The sequence below is a fragment of the Myotis lucifugus genome, unplaced genomic scaffold (assembly GCF_000147115.1).
Source record: "Myotis lucifugus unplaced genomic scaffold, Myoluc2.0 scaffold_1, whole genome shotgun sequence".
NCBI lineage: Eukaryota > Metazoa > Chordata > Mammalia > Chiroptera > Vespertilionidae > Myotis > Myotis lucifugus.
Window position 1 is genome coordinate 1,556,429 of NW_005871049.1, and position 23,081 is coordinate 1,579,509.

The 23,081-nt window shown below is 51.3% G+C and overlaps 1 protein-coding gene across 1 annotated transcript in view; it reads left to right on the top strand.

Moving 5' to 3' along the window:
• Positions 1-23,081, top strand: part of CDHR2 (cadherin related family member 2) — a 42,914-nt gene that overhangs the window by 12,630 nt on the left and 7,203 nt on the right. Inside the window, 20 exon segments of the mRNA XM_023752720.1 lie at positions 522-588; positions 865-939; positions 7,214-7,353; positions 7,496-7,549; positions 8,977-9,066; positions 10,846-10,924; positions 11,494-11,630; positions 11,710-11,856; positions 11,940-12,015; positions 12,115-12,230; positions 12,349-12,582; positions 13,579-13,734; positions 13,818-13,979; positions 14,271-14,332; positions 14,818-15,061; positions 17,595-17,834; positions 19,891-19,960; positions 20,100-20,705; positions 21,485-21,556; positions 21,949-21,998. Of these exon segments, the coding sequence (XP_023608488.1) occupies positions 522-588; positions 865-939; positions 7,214-7,353; positions 7,496-7,549; positions 8,977-9,066; positions 10,846-10,924; positions 11,494-11,630; positions 11,710-11,856; positions 11,940-12,015; positions 12,115-12,230; positions 12,349-12,582; positions 13,579-13,734; positions 13,818-13,979; positions 14,271-14,332; positions 14,818-15,061; positions 17,595-17,834; positions 19,891-19,960; positions 20,100-20,705; positions 21,485-21,556; positions 21,949-21,998 (2,877 nt within the window).

Here is a 23,081-nt window from a genome sequence, read left to right on the forward strand (position 1 = left end):
AGAAACAGGACAGAGAAGGGCAGGCAATGACCAGCGGGCTCTAGCACTTCAAACAGGGAGAATGGTGCCGTGGTTGAGGGAATGAATTCTGTGTCTAAAGGACCTGTGTTCAGAGCATGGTCTTGTCATTGATTCTCTGTGGGGCCTCAGGCAAGCCCCTGTTCTCTCAGCCTTGGTTTCTTAGCAGCCACCTCATAGTTGTAGGAATAGTGAGATTATTCTTTTAATGTGCTTAGATCAGTGCCTGCTACACAGTGGGCTCTGAACTCTGAGGTCAGGTTCAAGGTCAGTCCCAGGCTGGGGCTCTGGACCAGGCTCAGCTACCCTGCTCACCCCTTTGGTTCTCTCTGACTCCCCCTTACCCTGGAACACCTGGGAAGTGGGCGGAGAGTGATGTGACCTGGGGGAGAAGCGCTGAATGGTAATGCTGGGTGCACCTGGGTCAGAGCACACCGATGGGAGTCTGCTAGAGGAGGAAGGCCTAGGTACAGGTGCCCCTTACATGATGCCTCTTCCTCCAGCTCCCTCCAGACGTGATGGCGTGGCCATGGCTGTCCTGCCTGCTGCTTCCTGCCCTTGTCGTGTCTGGTAGGTGCCTCCCCTCCCCTCCCAGAACAGCACTAACCCGGGGACCCTCGGCAGAGCCCTCCAGCAAGGAGGGGGTCCCTCAGCAGTACACACGCAGCTTCTATGACCAGCCCTCTGGTCGGCTGCCCTGGGGAAGTCTGGGGAGGACCCCAGACTCAGGCGGGTGAGCTGGACGGAAGATTGGCCAGTGGGAATGGCGTGGGCTCCCACGGGGCCAGATAGGGGTTCGGGCTTCGCAGGGGTGCTCAGATATTCCCGTGCTCTGTGTCCCTACAGCGACAGCCAATCTGGCTCCTAAGTTCCTGTCCAACATGAGCCTGCCAGTGACCCTGCCAGAGGACCTGCCTGTGGGTGAGTAACCGCCTCCTGTGTCCAGCCTGGGCCAAGTCTTTACCCCCAAGAGGATCCCAGGGGCTCCCATGGGGGTGTGCTCCTCATCCTGCAGCGCCAGGACCTGTCACAGGCAAAGGTGATCTGAAGAGAGTTTGTTCCAGAAGTTTGTTTTGGCCTCTTCAGCACTTGGGTCAAGAGCCCTCACATAGCATCAAATAACCCCGACTCACACAATGGTCCTCCTGTTTTCCACCTCTTTTCATCTTCCTGGTTCCCCCAGTGGCCAATCTCCCTCCTTCTCCCTGGCCAACGCCAGTCTTTACTGGAGGTTTGGGGAGAAGGGAGGAGATGACAGCACTCGGCAGGAAGCCAGTGCTCACTGTCATCAAGGGAATGTCCACTCTGGTCAGGTTCCCTGACCCCTGCCTGCCTCCTCCCCTCCCCAGGCCCAGATGCCTGTATACTCTCCCTCTGCAGCCTCCGGGGAAGCTAGTTACTTTATTGTTCAGAGCAACACACTTCCCTCCTTTTCAGCCAGACTAAATGAGGGTCTTTTGCTCTTTTTTTTCTTTAAATAAATATTTTTATTGATTTCAGAGAGGAAGGGAGAGGGAGAGAGAGAACCATTGACTGGCTGCCTTCTGCACGCCCCACACTGGGGATGGAGCCTGCAACCCAGGCATGTGCCCTGACTAGGAATTGAACCGTGACCTCCTGATTCATAGGTCAATGCTCACCACTGAGCTACACTGGCTGGGTGTTTTTTTGCTCTTTTATAACCACATGGCTGCTCTAAACCAAAGAGCAATTTCCTCCTTCCTGAGATGAAGTCTACAGCTCTCTTGCAGTGTGGAAGCATTTCCAATCGGATTTTTTAAAAAAAATATATATTTTATTGATTTCTTACAGAGAGGAAGGGAGAGGGATAGAGAGTTAGAAACATCGATGAGAGAGAAACATCGATCAGCTGCCTCCTGCACATCTCCCACTGGGGATGTGTCCGCAACCCAGGTACATGCCCTTGACCGGAATCGAACCTGGGACCTTTCAGTCCTCAGGCCGACGCCCTATTCACTGAGCCAAACCGGTTTCGGCTCCAATCAGATTTTTTAAAAATCTGTTATTTAGGCTTTTTATTTTGAAGTACAGCCTTTCCCTCACTATCCAAAAGTAGTGTTCCTATGAAACCTTTCCTTAGCCAAAATGGCAAGAAGCATTTCTCATTAGTTTATATGGAAATGTATTTGAGCATTCCCAGGCCAAAAATTCAATGCCTGTATAATATTTTTATTTCATCATCATGATCAAAACTCTTAATTACGTCCAGTTTAATACTAAGCATAGCACCCTTACGAACTCTCTTAGGCTCTCTGACACCTTAGGACCCATCTTGCTAATAACGCACAAAATAAACCGAGACAGAGCACAGGTGCTCTGGGGCCTGATGCAGGGGGCAGTCAGTGGGGCCTCTCGCTGTGGCGAGCGCTGCCTCTGTAAAGACTGCGGTAAAACACAGGCTGAACGCTATTTCCACTTTTCACCCTTTCCAACCAAAGTGGAAACCTGCCTCGGATTTCTTTCGTAAAACCGAAGTGGCGGAAGGCAAACTTTGGAAACGTGAGGGTTACCTGTATAATGTATATTCAGAAAAGCACACCGGATTCACTGGTAACCACTCCGGAATCAGGACTCAGGACGCTGCAACACCCCAGCCCCCTCTCCTGCCCCTTCCAGTCACTCGCTGTCCTTCCTCCCTACTAAGACCTGTGTTCCTCACATGAGCACCATGCAACAGTTTAGTGTTGTCAGACAGACTCTTTTAAAAAATCTAGAATTATGGTGTTTTTAAATATCAACTTGAGTTTAGTGACAAACATAGAATTCTTTTTTTAAAAATTAAATCTTTATTGTTCAGATTATTACAGTTGTTCCTCTTTTTTCCCCCCTAGCTCCCCTCTACCCGGTTCCCACCCCACCCTCTGCCCTTACATCTCCCCCCCACTGCCCTCATCCATAGGTGTACGATTTTTGTCCAGTCTCTTCCCGCACCCCCCCCACCCCTTTCCCCGCTGAGAATAGTCAGTCCACTCCCTTTCTATGCCCCTGATTCTATTATATTCACCAGTTTATTCTGTTCATCAGATTATTTATTCACTTGATTTTTAGATTCACTTGTTGATAGATGTGTATTTGTTGTTCATAATTTGTATCTTTACCTTCTTCTTCTTCCTCTTCTTAAAGGATACCTTTCAGCATTTCATATAATACTGGTTTGGTGGTGATGAACTCCTTTAGCTTTTTCTTATCAGTGAAGCTCTTTATCTGACCTTCAATTCTGAATGATAGCTTTGCTGGGTAAAGTAATCTTGGTTGTAGGTTCTTGGCATTCATCACTTTGAATATTTCTTTTTTTTTTTTAAATATATTTTATTGATTTTTTACAGAGAGGAAGGGAGAGAGATAGAGAGTTAGAAACATCGATGAGAGAGAAACATCGATCAGCTGCCTCCTGCACACTCCCCACTGGGGACGTGCCCGCAACCCAGGTACATGCCCCTGACCGGAATCGAACCTGGGACCCTTCAGTCCGCAGGCCAACGCTCTATCCACTGAGCCAAACCGGTTCCGGCTTGAATATTTCTTGCCACTCCCTTCTGGCCTGCATAGTTTCTGTTGAGAAATCAGCTGACAGTCGTATGGGTACTCCCTTGTAGGTAACTGACTGTCTTTCTCTTGCTGCTTTTAAGATTCTCTCTTTGTCTTTTGCTCTTGGCATTTTAATTATGATGTGTCTTGGTGTGGTCCTCTTTGGATTCCTTTTGTTTGGGGTTCTCTGTGCTTCCTGGACTTGTAAGTCTATTTCTTTCACCAGGTAGGGGAAGTTTTCTGTCATGATTTCTTCAAATAGGTTTTCAATATCTTGCTGTCTCTCTTCTTCTGGCACTCCCATAATTTGGATGTTGGTACGCTTGAAGTTGTCCCAGAGGCTTCTTACATTATCTTCATATTTTTGGATTGTTTTTCTTTTTGTTTTTCCGGTTGGGTGTTTTTTGCTTCTTCGTATTTCAAATTTTTGACTTGATTCTTGTGATCCTCTAGTCTGCTGTTAGAACTCTGTATAATATTCTTTATTTCAGTCAGTGTATGCTTAATTTCTAGTTGGTCCTTTTTCATAACCTCGAGGGTCTCACTAGATTTCTTGAGGGTCTCACTAAATTTACCGGCGGTTTCTAGAAAATTCTTTAAAAAACTTAGAAGTGTGGTTTTGAACTCTATATGCAGTAGTTTTCTTTCCTCCATTTCTGTCATTTGTGACCTGTTTCTTTGTCTCCGCATTTTGGCTGCTTCCCTGTGTTGATAGAGAGGCTTTCTGTGCTAGGTGTCCTATAGGGCCCAGTGGCTTAGCCTCCCCAATTACCTGAGGTGGACACTCTTGGTGCACCCTTTTGTGGGCTTTGTGCACAGTCTTGTTGTAGTTAAGCCTTGATTGTTGTAGGTATCACTGGGAGGAATTGACCTCCAGGCCAATTGGCTGTGAGAATCAGCTGTGTCTGCAGTGGGAGAACTTCTGTGCTGGAGACACCCTTCTGGGGCAAGACTTGCTTCAGTGGGGCTTTAGTGCTTACTGAGTCTGCCCCCTGAGTGTGTCCCTTATGGATCTGAGGAGTTGTAATCTGGATGGTCCCACTCTGACCACTGGGTACACTGGCTCTTGGATCTCTAAGGAGGTGCTAATTAAGCCTCTGCCTGAGGCTACCCAGCAGGAGCTATGGAGAGATCTGCAGATTCCTCTTCTTTGTTTGGGATTTGGAGGTGCCCAGATGAGGCCCAGCTGTGAAGCAATGCAAGCTGCTGTGGGGCCTTAGACCTTCTTTTGGAAGTTCTGGGTCTCTCTGACCCAGCTGCAGTTTGTTAGGTAATTTTCAGATTGCAAAAGGCCAGGCCTTTCATATGCAAAAGCCTCTGAGCACAGCTTGGATGGGGTGGGGTCTCAGGGGATCAACAGGGCGGAGCAAACAGCTATGGCTGATCCTCAGTCCTACCCCAAGAGGCCCCAAGTCTCAGTGTCCCAGTAATGGCTGCAAGTACCTCTGAGAGAACACTGCCCTCGAGTTCTGAGTTCCGACCGATGCCAGACAGTCCAGTTTCTCCCCATATGAGTCTGGGAACCCAGAGACTCGCCCGGAACTGGAGTTCAGAGCAGTCGGGAGCTTGAGACTCCCTCCCGATTGAAAAAGACAACCGCGTCCTCAGTTGCCAGCCCTTTCCGCGTGCGCCTTCGTACCTCTGCACTTCCACACCTCCTCTGAGTCTCAGTGTGCTTTTCTCTTTCCTTCTAGTTGTAGAATTTCCACTCAGCCAGCCTTCCTGTGGTTCTGGATGATGTCCGTTTTGTCTTTTATTGTATTTTTGAAGTGGTTGTGTGAGGCAGCAATCTCCGGTGTTTACCTATGCCGCCATCTTGGTTTCTCAAACATAGAATTCTTAATATACAAAGATGTACTCTGTGTTTTATTTTTGTAGCTCTTATTGATTTATTTCTTATACTTAATTTTTTTCCCAGGCAGACATTTTAAAAAGCATTTCCCCCCTGATACATCTTTCTATGCCCATGAACAAATGTGTACAGATAAGGAGTTACACCCACCCACTACCCTCCTTAGGTATAAGGGCCGCATCTGCTTGCATTTTGACATTTCTTTTTAAAATATATATATATATATATATTTTTATTGATTTCAGAGAGGAAGGGAGAGAGAAAGAGAGAGAGAGACATCAATGATGAGAGAGAATCTTTGATTGGTTGTCTCCTGCATGCCCCATGCTGGGGATGGAGCCCACAACCCAGGCATGTGCCCTTGACCGGAATTGAACCCAGGACCCTTCAGTCTGCAGGCCAATGCTCTGTCCACTGAGCCAAACCGGCTAGGGCGGTATCAATATCTTTTTAGCAGAACATGGCCAGCTGCTCTTCCCGGAAAGGGGGCTTGAGGGGGAGGAACTGTGACCAAGTTTTCCAAGGAGGTGTTGAAGGAGCTGAGACTGTTCATAAGAGAAAAGCAGACTTGGGCACTGCCAGGCCTGTCCCTGAAGGGCTGCCGTGGGCAAGAGGAGGTGGGCTGGTTCTCTGAGACCCTCAGACAGGGCGCTGGGCCCCATGCCTGAATGCGACTGTTGTGGCATTTTTGCCTTTGTGGGTCCTTTTCTCCAGAAAAATATATTAAAATTACATTTTATGAATGTATTGGCATAAAGACAAATACCATGCAGACTGGGCCCGTGGGTGGGGGCTCTAGGGAAAGACAGTTTGAGAAAAAGGAGGAAGCCCTTGCTAACGAACAGCTATCTAACAATGGCAGAGGGGAGGCTGAGGAGAGCGGGGTTTCCGGGGGTAGGGGTGGGTTGAGCAAAGGTTGGATGTGATAGAGGAGGTGAGGCTGGGGAGCCGCTGTGGGTTTGATGAATCTGTAAAATGTTTCTTTCAGGCTGGAGAGAAGATGACCTTGGGATTTTCAAGCCCCTCAATATTCCCAGCCCCGTTCAGCCAGGGGTGTGCTCTCTGGGGGTGCAGCCCCTCACTTGAGCAGTGTTCCGGCAGATTCTGGGCAAGCTCTCAGGGTGAAGGGAAAACTTAGAAGGGGCCCAGGCACCTCCAGAGGGTCCTCAGTAGCCCCCACCCCAGGGTGCATCCAGCTGCTGCAGCTCGATACCTTACCTCCAACCGTCTTTGGTCTTCTCTCAAGGAATCCCAGGAGGGCAGGTCCTAGGGCCGGGCCAGGGGAAGGAGATGCCTGGGTATCAGCCCACTCTGCTGAGTCCAGTGCAGTTGTGGTCATTCCCCCACAGGAGAACAGGATGTTGTGATCAAAAGGCCTCTGAGCCCGGCTGGTGTGGTTCAGTGGGTTGGGCATCATCCCATGCACAAGGAAGTCGCCTGGTTTGATTCCCCGGTCAGGGCACATGCCGAGATTTCGGGCTTAGTAGGGGGCGTGCAGGAGGCAGCTGGTTCATGTTACTCTTTCATCGATGTTTCTATCGCTCTCTCCCTCTCCCTTCCTCTCTCTGAAATCAATACAAACATATTTAAAAAAAGACCTCTGACTGGGTGCTGAGTAACAGCCACCAAACCTGGTGCCCCTGCCCACAGGGGCCGGAGCCTGGAGGGCTGGGGAGGGCCCATGTTTCTGGGCACAGAGAAGTCAGACCCCGCAGCCCAGCCTCTTGGGCAGCTTGGCCAGGCCAGTCGTGAGAGATGGCTGTGTACCCTGGACATTCCCTGCCCCGTCGCCAGGTGCTGAGGCCTTCTGGATGGCAGCCGAGGACGGTGACGGGGACCCTCTGACCTATGGGATTAGTGGCAGCTACGCCTACTTCTTCAAGGTCACCCCAGCCACTGGGGAAGTGAAGCTGGCCAGCCCTCTGGACTACGAGGTAAAGGGCAGTGGTCTGGAAGGCGTGAGGGGGCAGGGAGACCAGGAGGGCCCGGGAGCCGGGGCCCGGGGATGGGTGCCCTGGCTGCGCTCTCTCCCCAAGTCGGGGCTTACCTTGGTCCCCTTCTTTCCTCCCGCTGCAGACACTCTTCTGGTTCGCAGTTAACATCTCCGTGAGCGATGGTCACAACAACCCAGTGAGTCGGCATGGGGTGTGGAGGGGCGGGAGGTCCGGGGTCAGAGGTCAGGGGCTGGAGCACACTCCTGACTGTGCCCCCTGCCTCAAATAAGCAGAGAGAGCCCCAGTTAACAAAAAAGAAGCGAATGTTTATTTTTATCAAAATTATACTTGTCCACTTTTTGTTATACAGTTTTACAAAGATCTTAAGATATATTATTCATTTATTTTAATTCTATAAAACATTGCTTATATTACAAATAGAACTAATTATATTACTAATTAATGTGCATAGTAATAAAAAAAAATGCCAAATATCTCCCTACCCAACGCCTCTGAGATGATCACTTTCGATTTATTTGGCTAAATGGGGTGGTATCAATGCTCATATTTCTAAGTATCATAGTGTCTTGTGTCTGTGAAAGTTGAGGGTTTTGTTTTTAAAACATATTTCCCATTAAAAAAAAAACAATCTCAATGACTTGGGTATTTGTGAACACATTCGCTTTGTAAACATTTCGAAAACTGCAGATAAAGGTCAAGTCCCCTCAGGCAACTCTCCCAGCCCACCCCCACCTGAAGTGGCCACCGCCACTGTGTTCTTTCATATCCCCCCTGAGTGTTCACGTACACATGTTCATCCACAGAAGAAAGGTTGTGGTTTTTAAAAAATATTTTTTTATTGATTTCAGAGAGGCAGGGAGAGGGACAGATAGAAACACCAATGATGAGAGAGAATCATTGATCGGCTGCCTCCTGCACAGCCCCCAGTGGGGATCGAACCCACAACCCGGGCATGTGCCCTGACCCGGAATCGAACTGTGACCTCCGGGTTCATAGGTCGACACTCAACCACTGAGCCACTGCAGCTGGGCAGAAGGTTGTAGTTTCTTGTGCATTTTCTGAAACCCATGTGGGATCCTACGGTACATATTGTCTTGAACTGCCCTGTCCACTCAGCTATCAGCTTTGGAGTTCATTCCAAAGGACTCTGTGCTCGAGTCCTTGTCTCTTTACTGTCTCTATTCCAGCCTGGGGACCACACATGGTGCTTTAGCTGGTCTGTTCTGTGGACACTTAGGTTGCCCACAGCTTTACATGATGTCAAGCAAAGCTAAAATGAACATTCTTGTAATAGGACAGGCACATTTTAGATGTTTAAAAAGTGACCTAATGATGTCTGCAGTCTATATTCAAATGGCTCCATAAACGTGGAGAAAGAAACCAAATAGCGGGCAAGCCTGGATGAAGGGTACGGGGAGTTCTTTGTACTATACTTGCAACTTTTCTGGCATTTGAAATTGTATCAAATAAAAGGTTACCCCCAACATTGCCTAATTGTCTACCTGAGAAACTATGTCAACTCGCTCTCTTGCCCAGATGCTCCTCACTGTGCTTTCTCAGGAGCCCACATTTTCCAGGCTTACCTGGGCGTTCTCCCCACAGGTGCTGAAGGAATTTCAGGTGATCGTGGAGGACAGAAATGACAACGCACCTGTTTTCCAGAACACCGATTTCTCCACAGACATCAGTGAGGTAACATCTGTCTTAATGGTGTGTGTGTGTGGGGGGGGGGGAGGTGCAGGTCAGGTATCCTAGAAGCTCTTCTCAGAGTGGGAAGGACCAGAGACAGCTAACGGATCCAGGATTGGGAAAAGCACTTGCTAGAAGGGGTGGTTGTAGGAACCAAATCTAGGGGATGCAACCCCATGAACAATAGGTACAGCAACATTTGGCAATCAATCAGACTGGATTGGAACTGTTTCAATTATAAAAAGAAATAAAGGAGTTGATTTTTTTGTGTATCTGAAAAATGTAGAGGTATACCTAGATTCAGGCATGTCTGGATCCAGGTTATTCAAACCATGCCATCAAGAAGAGACTTCTCTCCACCTCTCAGCTCTGCTGCTCTGTTGCCTCCATCTTGGGGCAGGGGTGCAGTTCTCCCTTGTGGTGATAAAAGTGTCCCCAGTCACTCCAGGCTCGCATCCCACCAGCTTTGCTACTTCAACACAGACTGTCTCTTTCTTGGTGATCCCAACCAAAACCCCAGGGCTGCCTCTCATTGGCCCATTTTGGGTCATGTGGTGATGAAATGCTGTGATTGGCTAGATCTGCATCATAGGCTTTCCCCTCTAGTAAGGGGAGGCAGCCTCACTTGAACTGTATAGGTGGGGAGAGATTCCCCAGGTGTCCCTGAGCAGCAAACAACGCCATTACCACATGGCTTTGAAGATCCATGAGGTTAGGTCTCCACGCAACACCAAACATGAGGCTGGTGAGGTCCAGACAGGCTCGATGGAGCACCTGCTAGTCAGTCCCAGGCACCGTCCTAGGTGCTGAGGATATCTGGTGAACAAGACAGCCCTGGTTGCCCGCCCTTAGTAGCTCACATTCTAGTCAAGAGCACAGACACTAATCAAGGAAACATTAAATAAGCATGATTTCAGATGGTGTGAATCTTCATGGAGCTCATAAAACAGGACAAAACCAGAGAGAGGATGACTGGGGGCGGGGGGGCGGCGGTGTTTTAGGTTAAGCAGTCACAAAGGCTTCTCTGAATAAGTGACATCTGAGCAGAGACCTAGAAGGCAAGAGGAAGCTGGCTATAGAATGCTCCAGAAAAAAAGATGTTCCAGGCAGGGGAACAGTAGATGCAAGGGCTCTGAGGTGGGGGTGAGCATGGAATGTTCTAGATATAGCCAGGAAGCCAGTGTGGATGGAGGTTGGAGAGTGAAGGGGAGGTGAGGTCAGAGAGGTGGGCAGTGGCCTGACTGTGGAGGGCTGTGGAGGCAGCATGGACCTTATATTCTGAGTGGAATGGGGAACCGATGTAGTCTGATTTTCAAGAACCTGGCCACCATGTGGAAATAGTGAGGGTGTGGACAAGAATTGCAGGGCCAGGTTCCAGGCAGCAAAGGCCTCTGAGAAGAACCTTCCGGCTCTGCAGGGTGCTGCCTGTGACATACTACAGCTGTGGGCTACAGAGAACCCACAGGGATGTCTGTCAGGGGAGTGACACATCCTGGGTTCTGGAGTCATCACTGCAAATCAGAGGCCAGCTCAAGTGGTGGGAAGGCTGCGTGGGGAGAGGCGTCGAGGGGGACTTGTTCCTGCTCCTCTAGCTGCCTCCAGAGGCCCATGAGTTGGGAAGGAAAAGGGAACATTTGTGGAACGTTGGGTTTCAGGCCCTGGAAGGTGTGTCATCATCTCAGTGGGACAGTTGGGGACACTGAAGGTCAGGGCGGGGGTGTGACGCACTCAGGCGTGAAGGGGGTGGATTGGAGCTCATAGGTGATGAGTCTCTTGTTACAGACCCTGCCAGTTGGCTCTCTGGTGTTCTCAGTGCTGGCCACGGACAAAGACACGGGGCCTGCGGGTGTTGTGCAATACTTCATGACCACTAGGGGCAGCATCTCCCACACAGCCAGCAGGGACCTTGAGGGCTGGGTAAGGATGGTGGCTGTGCAGTGGTCCAGCTCCAGTCCTCAAGCCTCTGGTGGCCCCTCTGAACCTCACTTGGCCCAGAAGCATAAGTAGGGTACCTGCTGTAGACAGAACCCTTCTTCCCACCCTCTTGCCCTGGACACTGAGTCAGCGTCACACCGTCTGGTAGAAGAAATCAAGGCTCAGAGAGGTACAGGTTCTTGTCCAAGATCACACAGACATAGGAGTGTGACCCGGTTCTCATGAGGACAGACTTGCTAGCTGTAGCTCCTGTCTATGAGCGCCCACTACCTGCCTGGCACATACCTTAGCTTGCTTGACCCTCCTTTCAACCCACAGAGGCATATATCTGAGCCCACTTGCCAGAGGAAACCGAGGCTCAGAAACTGAGCTTCAGAGAGGTTACGTGACCTGGTGAGGGTTGCAGGGCTGGTCAGTGGCGGATGTGGGATTCCACTGCAGTCTCTCAGAGCAGGTGTCAGGGGCAGGGCCATCGGCGAGTGTGGCCTGACTGTGCTCTGCCTCAGGTCATCCCGAGCACTGAGGACAGCAAGTACCTCTTCAGAATCCTGTCTAACGGCTCCATCATTCTCAATGGCAGCCTCAGCTACAACAACAAGAGTGCCTTCTACCAGCTGAAGCTGATGGCCTGTGTGAGTGGGGGTGCAGGCACAGCTGGGGCCGGGGCACTGGGACTGCTGGCCCCGCTCATGGAGGCCCGTCTCCCCGCAGGACTCAGGCGGCATATACCACAACAAATTCGTCACCCAGTGTTCCTCACCTGTCTTCCTGTCCATCTCTGTGATTGACCAGCCGGACCTGGACCCCCAGTTTGTCAGGGAGTTCTACTCGGCCTCCGTGGCTGAGGACGCACCCCAGGTGTGCCGGGGACCTGGGGTGGGGTCTAGGTGGAGATGAGCGATGGAGAAAGGGTCTGGACCACTGACCATGCCTCCTTGCAGGGAACCTCAGTGCTGAAGGTGGAGGCTGTGGATAGAGACAAAGGCATCAATGACCGGGTGACCTACACCATCTCCAGTGAGAACAAGGGTGGCCCCAGGCTGGGGATGGGGTCAGAGAAGGGGTAGAGGCTCGTCAAAGCCACTGAAAGCAGCTGCTCCTGCTGCCTCTTGCCAGACTCCACAAGGCCTGGCTGGTTTAACATCGGGCCAGATGGGGTGATCAAGGTCAGCGGTTCCCTGGACCGTGAGCAGCTGTTGGAGGAGGACGAGGAGGTGCAAGTACAGATCACGGTGAGTGAGGGTTCCATCACACCCTTTCCATCCCCCCTCTGACCTTTTTTTTTTATCTCAGCTCTTCCTGAGCACTGGTTCTCTGACCTTTGACCTCTGGCCTCTGCTCTGCTCTCAGGCCACAGAGGTGAACCTCAACATCTACGGGCAGGAGGCCAAGGTGAGCATATGGGTCACGCTGAGGGTGACAGATGTCAATGACCACAAACCCGAGTTTTTCAACTGCAGTCTCCCGGCCTGCACCTTCACCCCCAAAGAAGCCCAAGTCAACTTCACTGGCTCTGTGGACGAGCACTCCGCCACCCGCATCCCCATCGATGACCTCACCATGGTGGTTTACGACCCAGACAAGGCATGTGCACCCAGACGAAGGATGGCATGGGCAGGGGGAATGATGGGAGATGGCTGGGCGAGGGAGGTGCAGAGTAACCTGTAAAGTGAGGTACCGCAAGGCATGGTGGGGGATGAGTGATGGGCGACAGTGGTGCCAATCATGAGTGGTGGTGAAAACCAGAGTTGTGGGGTGATATTTGGAAATGTTGAGGGATATTGTGGGTAGTCTTGTGCTCAAGGTGATGCTAGGTATTGGTGAACAGAAAGGTAGTTGAATGGAGATTGGTACTGGATGCTGGGTAACATTGAGTGGAATACAGCTTTTGGTGGTGTTGAGGAGAGGGTGGTGATGGGGTTGAAGCTGAGAGGTGTTGGGATAGTACTGAATGTTGAGGGATGTGCGGAGTGTGGAGCACAGGGTGGTCTGAGTGAGTATTAAGATGCAGGGTATACTTAAATGGAGGGTGATACCGAGTGGTGGGTGACTTGCTTGGTACTGAATGATGACTGCTATGGATAGTGTTTGGTTGCATTTGGTGATATTGAGTTGGCATAAGATGTGGAGTGGAGGGTGATATTGGGGGGTGGTAATTGGGTGGGTGTGTTGAGTGGGTGGTTGGTGTTTAGTGGAGTGGAGGGGATGTAAGTAATGGGGTGATGCTGGGTATTGGTGTTGGTGTTGGTGTGAGTGGTGGAGAGTGGGGATGGTGGCTGGTAGGGAAGGCTCGTTGCAATGCTTCATGGGAGTGGTGTGTGTGTGTGTCTGGGCTCCATCTCTGCAGCTCAGATCTGGGGCCCACAGAGCCTAGAGAAGTCTTCTGATGGGCCTACATTTCCAGGGACTAGCGATGAGCCCAGTCTTCCAGGGCCCTCATGCCTCAGTTTTTTGAGAGCCTCCCTCTCATGGGGCCTCAGGGGGCAGGGTTTCCTAAGGCAGGAACCTAAGGCCCGAGACTTGTGGAAAGGTGTGTGTGTTGCAGCGGCGGGGTCCTTACTGTACAACCCCCCTCTACAGGGTAGCAATGGCACCTTCCTGCTGTCCCTGGGTGGCCCTGATGCCACAGCCTTCAGTGTCTCCCCTGAGAAGGCAGCGGGCTCAGCAGACGTGCAGGTGCTGGTGCGGGACCCGTCACTGGTGGACTACGAGAAGCAGACGGTGATGCTGGTGCAGGTGAGGGGCACTCGGGGGCACTGGGAAGCTCAGGCCATGGGACACTCTGGTCCCAAGACTGCTGCCTCCTTCCCTCTCCTCAGGTTGTGGCCATTGACTCGGTCAGTAGGAACTCCTCCGTCGCCTTGGTGACCATCCACCTGAGAGACATTAATGACCATAGGCCCACATTCCCTGAGAGCCACTACAACCTCAGTATCTTCGAGCACAGTCCAGTGGGCTCTGTGGTAACCAACAGTATTCATGTGAGTGATGGGGGACAGGGCTGGGCCAGGCTGGGGGACATGGAGGGCAGACCGGGGACTGTGGCCCTGCCCAAGTCTCCATATCATTTGATGCCTTTGGGTCTCAGCAAGTGTGCATGCATGTGTGAGTATGTGTGGGGGTGTGTGGTGTGGGTGTCTAGTGTGAATCTGTGTCGGGGGTGCTCCCTTTGTGTCAGGAAGCGGGAAGCCTGGTCTCCATCAAGTGTGGGGTTGGCAGTGAGAGCCATCACTTCTGAACAGTGTGCCATTATCTGTCCCTCTGCCTTACAGGCCTTTGACCCAGACACGGGTGAGTGGGGCCGCATCACCTACAGCCTGCTTTCGGGGAATGGGTAAGGTCTCTGGGTGGGCATGGGGTGTTTAGGGTAGCCAGATAAAACATAAGACACCCTCCCTAGCCAGTTTGGCTCAGTGGACAGAGCATCGGCCTACAGACTGAAGGGTCCCGGGTTCAATTCCGGCCAGGGGCACGTAACCTCAGTTGCAGGCTCCATCCCTGTGCAGGAGGCAACCAATCGATATGTCTTTCTCACATTGATGTCTCTCTCCCTCTCCACTTTCTCTAAAAATCAATGGAAAACTATCCTCTGGTGAGGATTAACCAAAAAACAAAGAAACAAACAAAAAAACCTCAAAACAAGACATTCAGTTGCCTTGCAATTTCAGATAAGCAATGGATAATTTTTTTAGTATAAATAGGTTGCAAATGTTCCATTATGTTGCAAATGTGAGAAAATATTTTTCACTGCTTAGTTGAACTTCAAACTTAAGTGGGCATCCTGTCTTTTTATTTGCTCAATCTGGCCACCTGGCACAGGGCAGATATCTTTGAGGTGGATCCAGACTCAGGGACGGTGATGGTGAAAAACAGCAAGCTGCTGGACCGGGAGAAGCAGGCGGTGTACTACCTCACGCTGCAGGCCACCGATGGCGGGAACCTGTCGTCCTCCACCACGCTGGAGATCCACCTGCTGGACATCAATGACAACCAGCCAGTGGTCACCGGCTCCTACAACATCTTTGTCCAGGAGGAGAAGGGCGATGTCTCCATAACCATCCAGGTACAAGCCAGCCTGGACCTGGAGGGGGGATCAGGGGGAAGGGCACCAAGCCTGGCTCTGTAGTCCTGCTGGCCCTGGGCTGGCATCTGGGCTTTGCTGTGTGGCTAAGAGGAAGTCACTCAGCCCCTCTGGGCCTCTGTTTCCTCCTCAGAGTATGAGGGCAATCATCCTACTTATTCCCAGGGTCACTGGGGAATAATGTATGGAAAGTACTCGGCACAAAGCCTAGCACAGAGCAAGCCCTCAAAAACATATTGCTCTTGCCCTGACCGGTTTGGCTCAGTGGATAGAGCGTCGGCCTGCGGACTCAAGGGTCCCAGGTTCGATTCCGGTCAAGCGCATGTACCTTAGTTGTGGGCACAAACCCAGTAGGGAGTGTGCAGGAGGCAGCTGATCGATGTTTCTCTCTCATCGATGTTTCTAATTATCCCTCTCCCTTCCTCTCTGTAAAAATCAATAAAATATATATTTAAAAACCAACAACAAAAAAACCCCATATTGCTCTTTTTAATTCAGGCCGCTGCCTTATTCCAAAAAGGATTTGAGGTGGCTTAGGTTAAAAAAACAAGATAAAAGTATGAAAGAAATAAAGTGAGAGAGAAAATAAGTATGGTATTATTAAAGGGCACAAAGGTAGATCTAGAACCCAGAGCCACACAATTGCTAGGAGTGGCCTGAACATTCAGTTCTGAGCTTCCTAATGGCCAAAGCAAAAAAAGGAAATGAATGTTGACCTAAGAACCAGTAGGTCACAGTTCGATTTCTGGTCAAGGCACATGCCTAGGTTGTGGGCTCAATCCCCAGTGTGAGGTGTGCAGGAGGTAGCCAATCAATGATTCTCTCTCATTATTGATGTTTCTATCTCTCTCTCCATGTCCCTTCCTCTCTGAACTCAATTATATATATATATATATATATATATATATATATATACTAGAGGCCCTATGCACTTAATTTGTGCAAGAGTAGGCCTTCCTTCCCACAGCTGCTGGCACTGGCTTCCCTCTGGCCCCCTGGGACCCAGGCTTCCCTAGCAGCCCCGGCTTCTTCCGGTCTAATTAATATATATATATATATATATATATATATATATATATATATGAAATGAGATCAATGACTGGGTTGACTGAATTTGTGAGATAAAACCCACTATTGTCTCTAGAGAAACACCTAAGGGGAGCTTCTCCTCTGAGTCATCTGAAAGGGGGTCTTGTGAGAAGCGGGTGGCCAGGTCGTCAGAATAACACACACGTGGCCATGGAGCCTCCCATCTTTCCGGGGCTGTGTGGTTTCCAGAGCACGTTCCCATCCCTGATCTTTAGACTGACTTGTGAAGCAGATGCTCTAATGGTCCCCGTTTCACAGAAGCAAACTGAGGCTCAAGGAGGTTAAGTGACTTTTTCTGTAGTTGCATAACCAGTAAAAGCAGTGCTGGGCTGGAGGTCAACATCCTGGGCCTTTCTCCGCTGCTCCTCGATGCTTCTCACCCTGGTCTTAGAGCATCTTGGTCAGGAGCATGTCAGATCTGCTGCTGTAACCATGGTGCCCATGTGGGCCCTGAGAAGCACTTGGTAGAGAAGCTGGCCTGAGTTCAGAGTGCTGAGGGATGAACAGATGGGGCCAGGCTTCTGGAAAAACCATCTCGGGCTACCTACACAGGAGGCGTTTAATAAACAAGATTCCAACAGAACTAAAATGGAAGAGCTGAAGATGGAGGCTGGGAAGGGGGTAAGGGGAAAGAATTGGTTCCAAGTCAGAGTAGCCCAGCTCTGTATTCAAAACCACGTGTGTTGAGCATCTATTACTATGCACCAGGCCCTTTGCCGGACCCCAGGTTTTCTGAGGTGAATGCATCATAACCATGCCCCCAGAGGACTCTCAGTTAGAGGAGGGCACTGGACAGTAGCCCCAGGGTGTCACTTCTGCTATGTTGAAGGTAACACAAGGATCCTGGAGGCCCAGGGGAGGCGCCATCCTGGCCTGGAGTCAGGCAGAGAAGGTGTAAAGGGCATTCAGGGTGAGGGGACAGCATGGACAAAGGCCTGTTGTACTGTCTGTGCTGGTTCAACCTAAAGGCAATCGAGCATGTATTCAGGACCCTGGCAGGACAGGTACACACAGTCATCATGAGAAAATCAGAGTCTTGCTGACTTCACACTTATGCCGTGCTTGTTTAAATTTTGAATGTCTATAATATACTCCCTCCATGACGCCCTCCCCACTAGAATATCAGCTCCATAAGGGAACTGTTGTGATCCTGGCTCTATTACTTGTGCCTAGAACAGAGCCGACATATTGTAGGTACACAGGAGACATTTGTGGAATGAATGACCGTCTCAGAAGCTCTTGCAAGCTCTTGATCTGACCCTCTTAGATGGGAAACCGAGGCTGGGAGATTGGCCAGCATCCCACGGGCTCCAGACCCAATTACTGCCCTCATGGCCAGTGCTGGAGGGGAGGCTGGGCTGCAGAGATATGACTGAGGGGCATGGTAGCACCAAGGGCTGGCACCCATCCCCGTTTATCTGTCCAGGCTCACGATGAGGACCAGCCAGGCACCAACAACAGCCGCCTGTACTTCAGCCTGCTGCCCAGTCCCTACAGCCACAACTTCTCAGTGGATCCTGACACAGGGCTTCTCAGAAACCTGGGGCCCCTGGACAGAGAGGCCATTGACCCCACCCTGGAGGGCCGAATTGTGCTGACTGTGCGTGTGGCTGACTGTGGCGTGCCTGTCCTCAGCACTGAGGTCAATGTCACCATCACTGTGGAGGTAAGGCCTGGCTCAGCCAGGGTCAGGGGTCAGGATGGAACCTGTACTGGGGGGCTTCCAAACAGATGGCCAGCTCCCCACCTCCGCCCAGCTCGAGTTACATTCTGCCCTTTGCGGCATGGTGGGTAAGAGAGTTCTGGAGCCAGGCTGATGGGTTAGAATCCTGGCTGCCTGGTTGTGTGGCTTTAGGCAATTTCTCAACCTCTCTGTGCCCTAAAGTTCCTCATCTGTAAAATGGGGATGAAAATAACATAAAGTGAGTTAACGAATGGAAAGTGCCTGACCCATAGCAGGCACTCAGTGAATACTAGCTCTAACTTTCATTCACAAATCCACCTGATCCCTCCTGTCTCCCACTGCCATTCAAGGGCAAAGACAAGGGGCGAAAATCAGCATTTATAGTGTCTACTGCACACCTGGCCCTGCAAGGTAGTGATGGTTATTACCATTTTATTGATCAAGAAACTGAGGCACAGAGAGATTGAGTAGCTTGCTCAGGGCCTCAGAATGGGGTTTTGAAGCCAGTCTGTCTGGTACCAGCCCACAAGTCACCTTCCTCTAGAAAGGCATTGTAACAAATGTGCACCCTGCTATGTCCATGGTGTGTGGATGGAGCCCCCGAGGGTGTGAGTGCACAGCCTGCACACCTTGCAGGGCAGCCCTGTGCTCCCTCAGGTTGGGAAGTGCCACTTTCCTACAAGGATCCGAGTGACACCTCAGGGAAAATGGAGAAACAGAAGCTGAATTAGGACTTGTCAACTGTCTTTGGGATAGAAGTGGGCCACAAAGAAGGAAGAAAGCAGCACTGTATTCAGTGAGTGAGTGGTCCTTTCACAGCCATGGGCTAGTCCTACTATGGCCCTGCGCGCAGGGACTACGACCGACCCCGTATTGCAGATGAAGACCTTGAGGCCCAGAGAGGTCAAAGTCACACGTGAGGCAGAGGTGGAGCCGGGTTTGACGCGCAGCTGTGCGCTTCCCCACTCCTTTGCGTTAGAGTTAGGAAGGCCTGGCGAAGGCAGCTGGCCGTGTGCAGTGAGCCAGTCATGCCATTTATGGGAAATCACCATCAGAAAAGACATCTAGCCCGGCAGGTGTGGCTCAGCTGTTGAGCATCAACCCAGGAACCAGGAGGTCACTGGTTTGATTCCTGGTCGGATGCATGCCCAGGTTGCGGGCTGGATCCCAGTTGGGCAGGTGTGGGTGTGGGTGTGGGTGTGGCAGTGCGGCCAATCGATGATGTTTCTCTCTCATCAATGTTTCTATCCCTCTTCCTTCCTCCTCTAAAATCAGTAAAAGGAAAATACATCGAGTTGGGGGGGGGGGTTTGTTTCTAAAGATGTCCTTTCTACTGTTATTTAGAAAAAGCTGAAAGCAAAAGCGGGTGTCTGTGGGCTGCCTGGGGGAGGACTGGAAACTTCAAGGGCACCCCCAGCACCCCCAGTGTCAGGGGCAAACGTGGCAGGCGGCGTTGGCTGTATGCTCTGACAGCAGTGGTAGCGCTGTGTGTGGCGTGGCCAGGGCCGGAGAGGGAAGGCAAGAACAGAAAACAGTAAGCAAATGAGGCAGGACCAGGCCTCAGCCCTGGCAGGTGCCTGAGCACAGAGGCGTGTCGAGTGTCGTGGGGTTGGCTGAGGGCAGGAGAGACAGGAGGAAAGGGGGCGAGGGGAAGCTCGGGCTGCAGGGCCTTTGTGGACACACAGTGGTATTGGTGCCAACACCATACATCTGAGAAATGGCAGTCAAGCTGGGCTAGACAGGGACACACAGGGGGACGGGAACCACCCTTGCAGAAGACAGGGTCTAAGGCAGCTCTGAGCTGTGGGCAGAGAAGCAGAGCGGAGGCGGGGCTCCCTGACAGTATGTAACTGACTTCAGAGGTCCCGCCACGGGCCTCAGAGCCCAGGTGTGAGACCTGGGCTAGTTCTCCCTCTAAGGCTGTTTCCATCTGTGAAGTGGGCAGTGCTGTCTGGGGGACCGCAGAGTCTGGGCTCTGGGGGAGGCTGAGCCCTCGGGGCTCCTGAGGTCTGGGACTCAGAACTGCCCTTGTCTGCAGGACATCAATGATAATTTGCCCATCTTCAACCAGTCCAACTACATCTTCCCGGTGAAGGAGAGGGACTCAGGTAAGTCCTCTCGGGGCTGGACCAGTGTGGCATATGACCCCTCCCAGGCTGGGCTTGAAGCACCCGAGGGAGGTAAGAGCAGGGGACGCCTCCAGTGACCAGGCCTGGGGTCCCTGGGAATCCTGCTTCTCGTCCGCAGGAGTGCTGGTGGGTGTAGTGCTGGCCTGGGATGCAGACCAGACGGAAGCCAACAACCGCATCAGCTTCAGCCTGTCAGGGAGCGGTGCCAACAACTTCATACTCCGAGGCTCAATGCTGGGGTCTGGGCGGGCTGAGGGCCGCCTCCGGCTGCCCTCAGACGTGAGCCTGGACTACGAGACCCTGACCTCCTACAATCTGACAGTGAGTGCCGAGAACCCAGACCCCCAGGGGGCGGAGGCCACAGCAGGAATCTTCGTGCCTGTGGAGGACGTGAACGATGAGCCACCTATCCTGAACTCAACCTCGCTCCGGGGCATCCGTGTGGCTGAGAACGGCTCGCAGCACGGCCAGGTGGCTGAGGTGGTCGCCTGGGATGTGGATACCGATGCCCAGCTGGAGGTGCAGCTTATGAACGTCATCTGTACCAAGGCCGGGGTGGATGTGGGCAGCCTGTGCCACGGCTGGTTCTCTGTGCTGGCCAACGGCTCTGTGCTCATCAATCAGAGCGAGGCCATCGACTATGAGACCTGTGACCTGGTCACCCTGGTCGTGCGGGCCTATGACCTCGCAACGGACCCCCGCTTCCAGGCCTACAGTGACAATGGTGAGGTGGTCTGGCACATTGGGCTTGGTAGGCTGCTGCTAGGGGCTGTGGGAAAGAGCCCTGGGCTGGAACCTGCAAGGTCTGGGTTCAGATCCTGGCTCTGGCTCTTACCGGCTGTGTCACCGGGAAAGCTGTGGCACCTTCCCCATCTGTCAGATGCAGTCGGGTGGCAGGCTGGCTGTGCAGATCAAACGAGAACACGCATGTAAAGCGTTTAGCACAGTGCTTGGCACACAGATAGCACTCAATGCTCTCATTTTGCGGGGCGGTGTAAGGACCGAGCACACTGCAGAGTCAGACCTGTACTTGTGTCCCACCTTTGACCTAAGTAGCAAAATAACCATATTAATATCAGGCATATGCCCCGTCCTTACTTCAGCCAGGGCTATGCCGGTCGCTTGGTAAGCGCTTCTTCATTTCACTCCCACACAACCCATGAGCTCGGTGACCCCCATATAACTTTATAAATGAGGAAACTGAGGCACAGAGTGGGAGGTTCAATAACCTAACTTACACAGCTGGTAAGTGACAGTATCATGATGTGGTTGGGTGACCGATACCTGGGTTGGGCTCAATCCTGGTCCACTGCTCTCCGAGGTCTGGGAAGGATACTCCCTCCCACAAAGGCCAGAGGAGATCGACTGGGCATCCCAGGTCAGGAGTGGGAGAGGGGACTGGGTGATGCATGGGAGAGAGGCTGCTGGGAGCATGGCTGAGGCCCAGGCTTTTTGGGCAAGGCCTTTGCCTAGAGACCAGAGCCAGCCAACCTTGTTTCCTAGGAAGCCTCCCCATCACCATCGAGGACATAAATGACAATGCGCCCTACTTTCTGCCCCAGAGTGAGACTTTCGGTAAGCAGCAACCCGCTCCCTCCCCACTGCCAGGACTGCCTTTGGGCAACTCCCATAGACCCTCCTGAGGCCCAGGTGGGCCCTTAGAAAGGGAGGAAGGCCTCCAATCCTGCCTCTTCCCCAAGGTTCCAACAGGAGGGGGGACCTGAGTGTTTACCCCAGCTCTGCCCCCACTCCTATCTGACCCTGGACCAGGCCTCCCGCTCGGGGTCTGAGTTCCCCATCTGCACAATGGGAGATGGATGACCTGCTCACTAATGGCTCAGGGGTCGTTGTAATGGGGGTCCCTGATGGTAGAGAGGTTGAGGGCAGGTTTCGAGGGGATGAGCTAAGCTAGTGGTCAGCACTAGGCCAGGTTGACCCCACTGACCCCTTCCTATCAACACTTGTAGTGATCGTCCCAGAAGTTGTGATACCCAAACAGCAGGTGGCGTCTGTCCAGGTAAGTCCTTGGCTCTGCCTTTGGCAGTCACTTTAGCCCAGGAGACACGGGGCCAGGGCCTTCAGGCCTTTGAGCTGCGCCCCAAATGTTTTAACACCAGAAAGGAAATTTATTGACTTCAACATCTGAAAAGAAAACGCCAGAATGGAAATGAACACCTGCCTAATTGATATAATTAAACTTCATTCATTGTTAAATTTAGTGTTCATAAAAACTTCATGACCATAAAAACCACTTGCAGACTAGATTTGTTTCACTACACCAGGATTCTTGAGTGTTAGAGAAAAATCAACTGTACATTAAACAAGTTCCTTGTGGTTAAGTCATTTCCAGAGCAACATCATAAAAAGACTCAATTCTTTTTTTAATAATATATTTTATTGATTTTTTATAGAGAGGAAGAGAGAGGGATAGAGAGTTAGAAACACCAATCAGCTGCCTCCTGCACACCCCCTACTGGGGATGTGCCCGCAACCAAGGCACATGCCCTTGACTGGAATCGAACCTGGGACCTTTCAGTCCACAAGCCCATGCTCTATCTACTGAGCCAAACCGGTTAGGGCAAAAGACTCAATTCTTTTTTTTTTTTTATTTTTTTATTTTTTTAATTTTTCGCTAAAAGTATTACAAAGGGTATTACATAAGTGTCCTTTTTCCCCCCCCCACCCTTGACAAGCCTCTGCCCTCCCTTACCCCCCAGTGTCTTATGTCCATTAGTTATGGTTATATGGATGCATACAAGTCCTTCGGTTGATCTCTTACTCCCCTCCCTCCTGTCCCCCAACCCTCCCTGGCCTTCCCACTGCAGTTCGACAATCAGTTTGAGGCAGCTCTGCCACTGTATTTATTATTGTTCGAAAGTTTGTAATGGTCTTAATTATCCACGAAAGAGTGAGATCATGTGGTATTTTTCCTTCATTGACTGGCTTGTTTCACTTAGCATAATGCTCTCCAGTTCCATCCATGCTGTTGCAAATGGGTAAGAGGTCCTTCTTTTTTAACAGCAGCATAGTATTCCATCGTGTAGATGTACCACCGTTTTCTAATCCATTCATCTACTGATGGGTATCTTAGGCTGTTTCC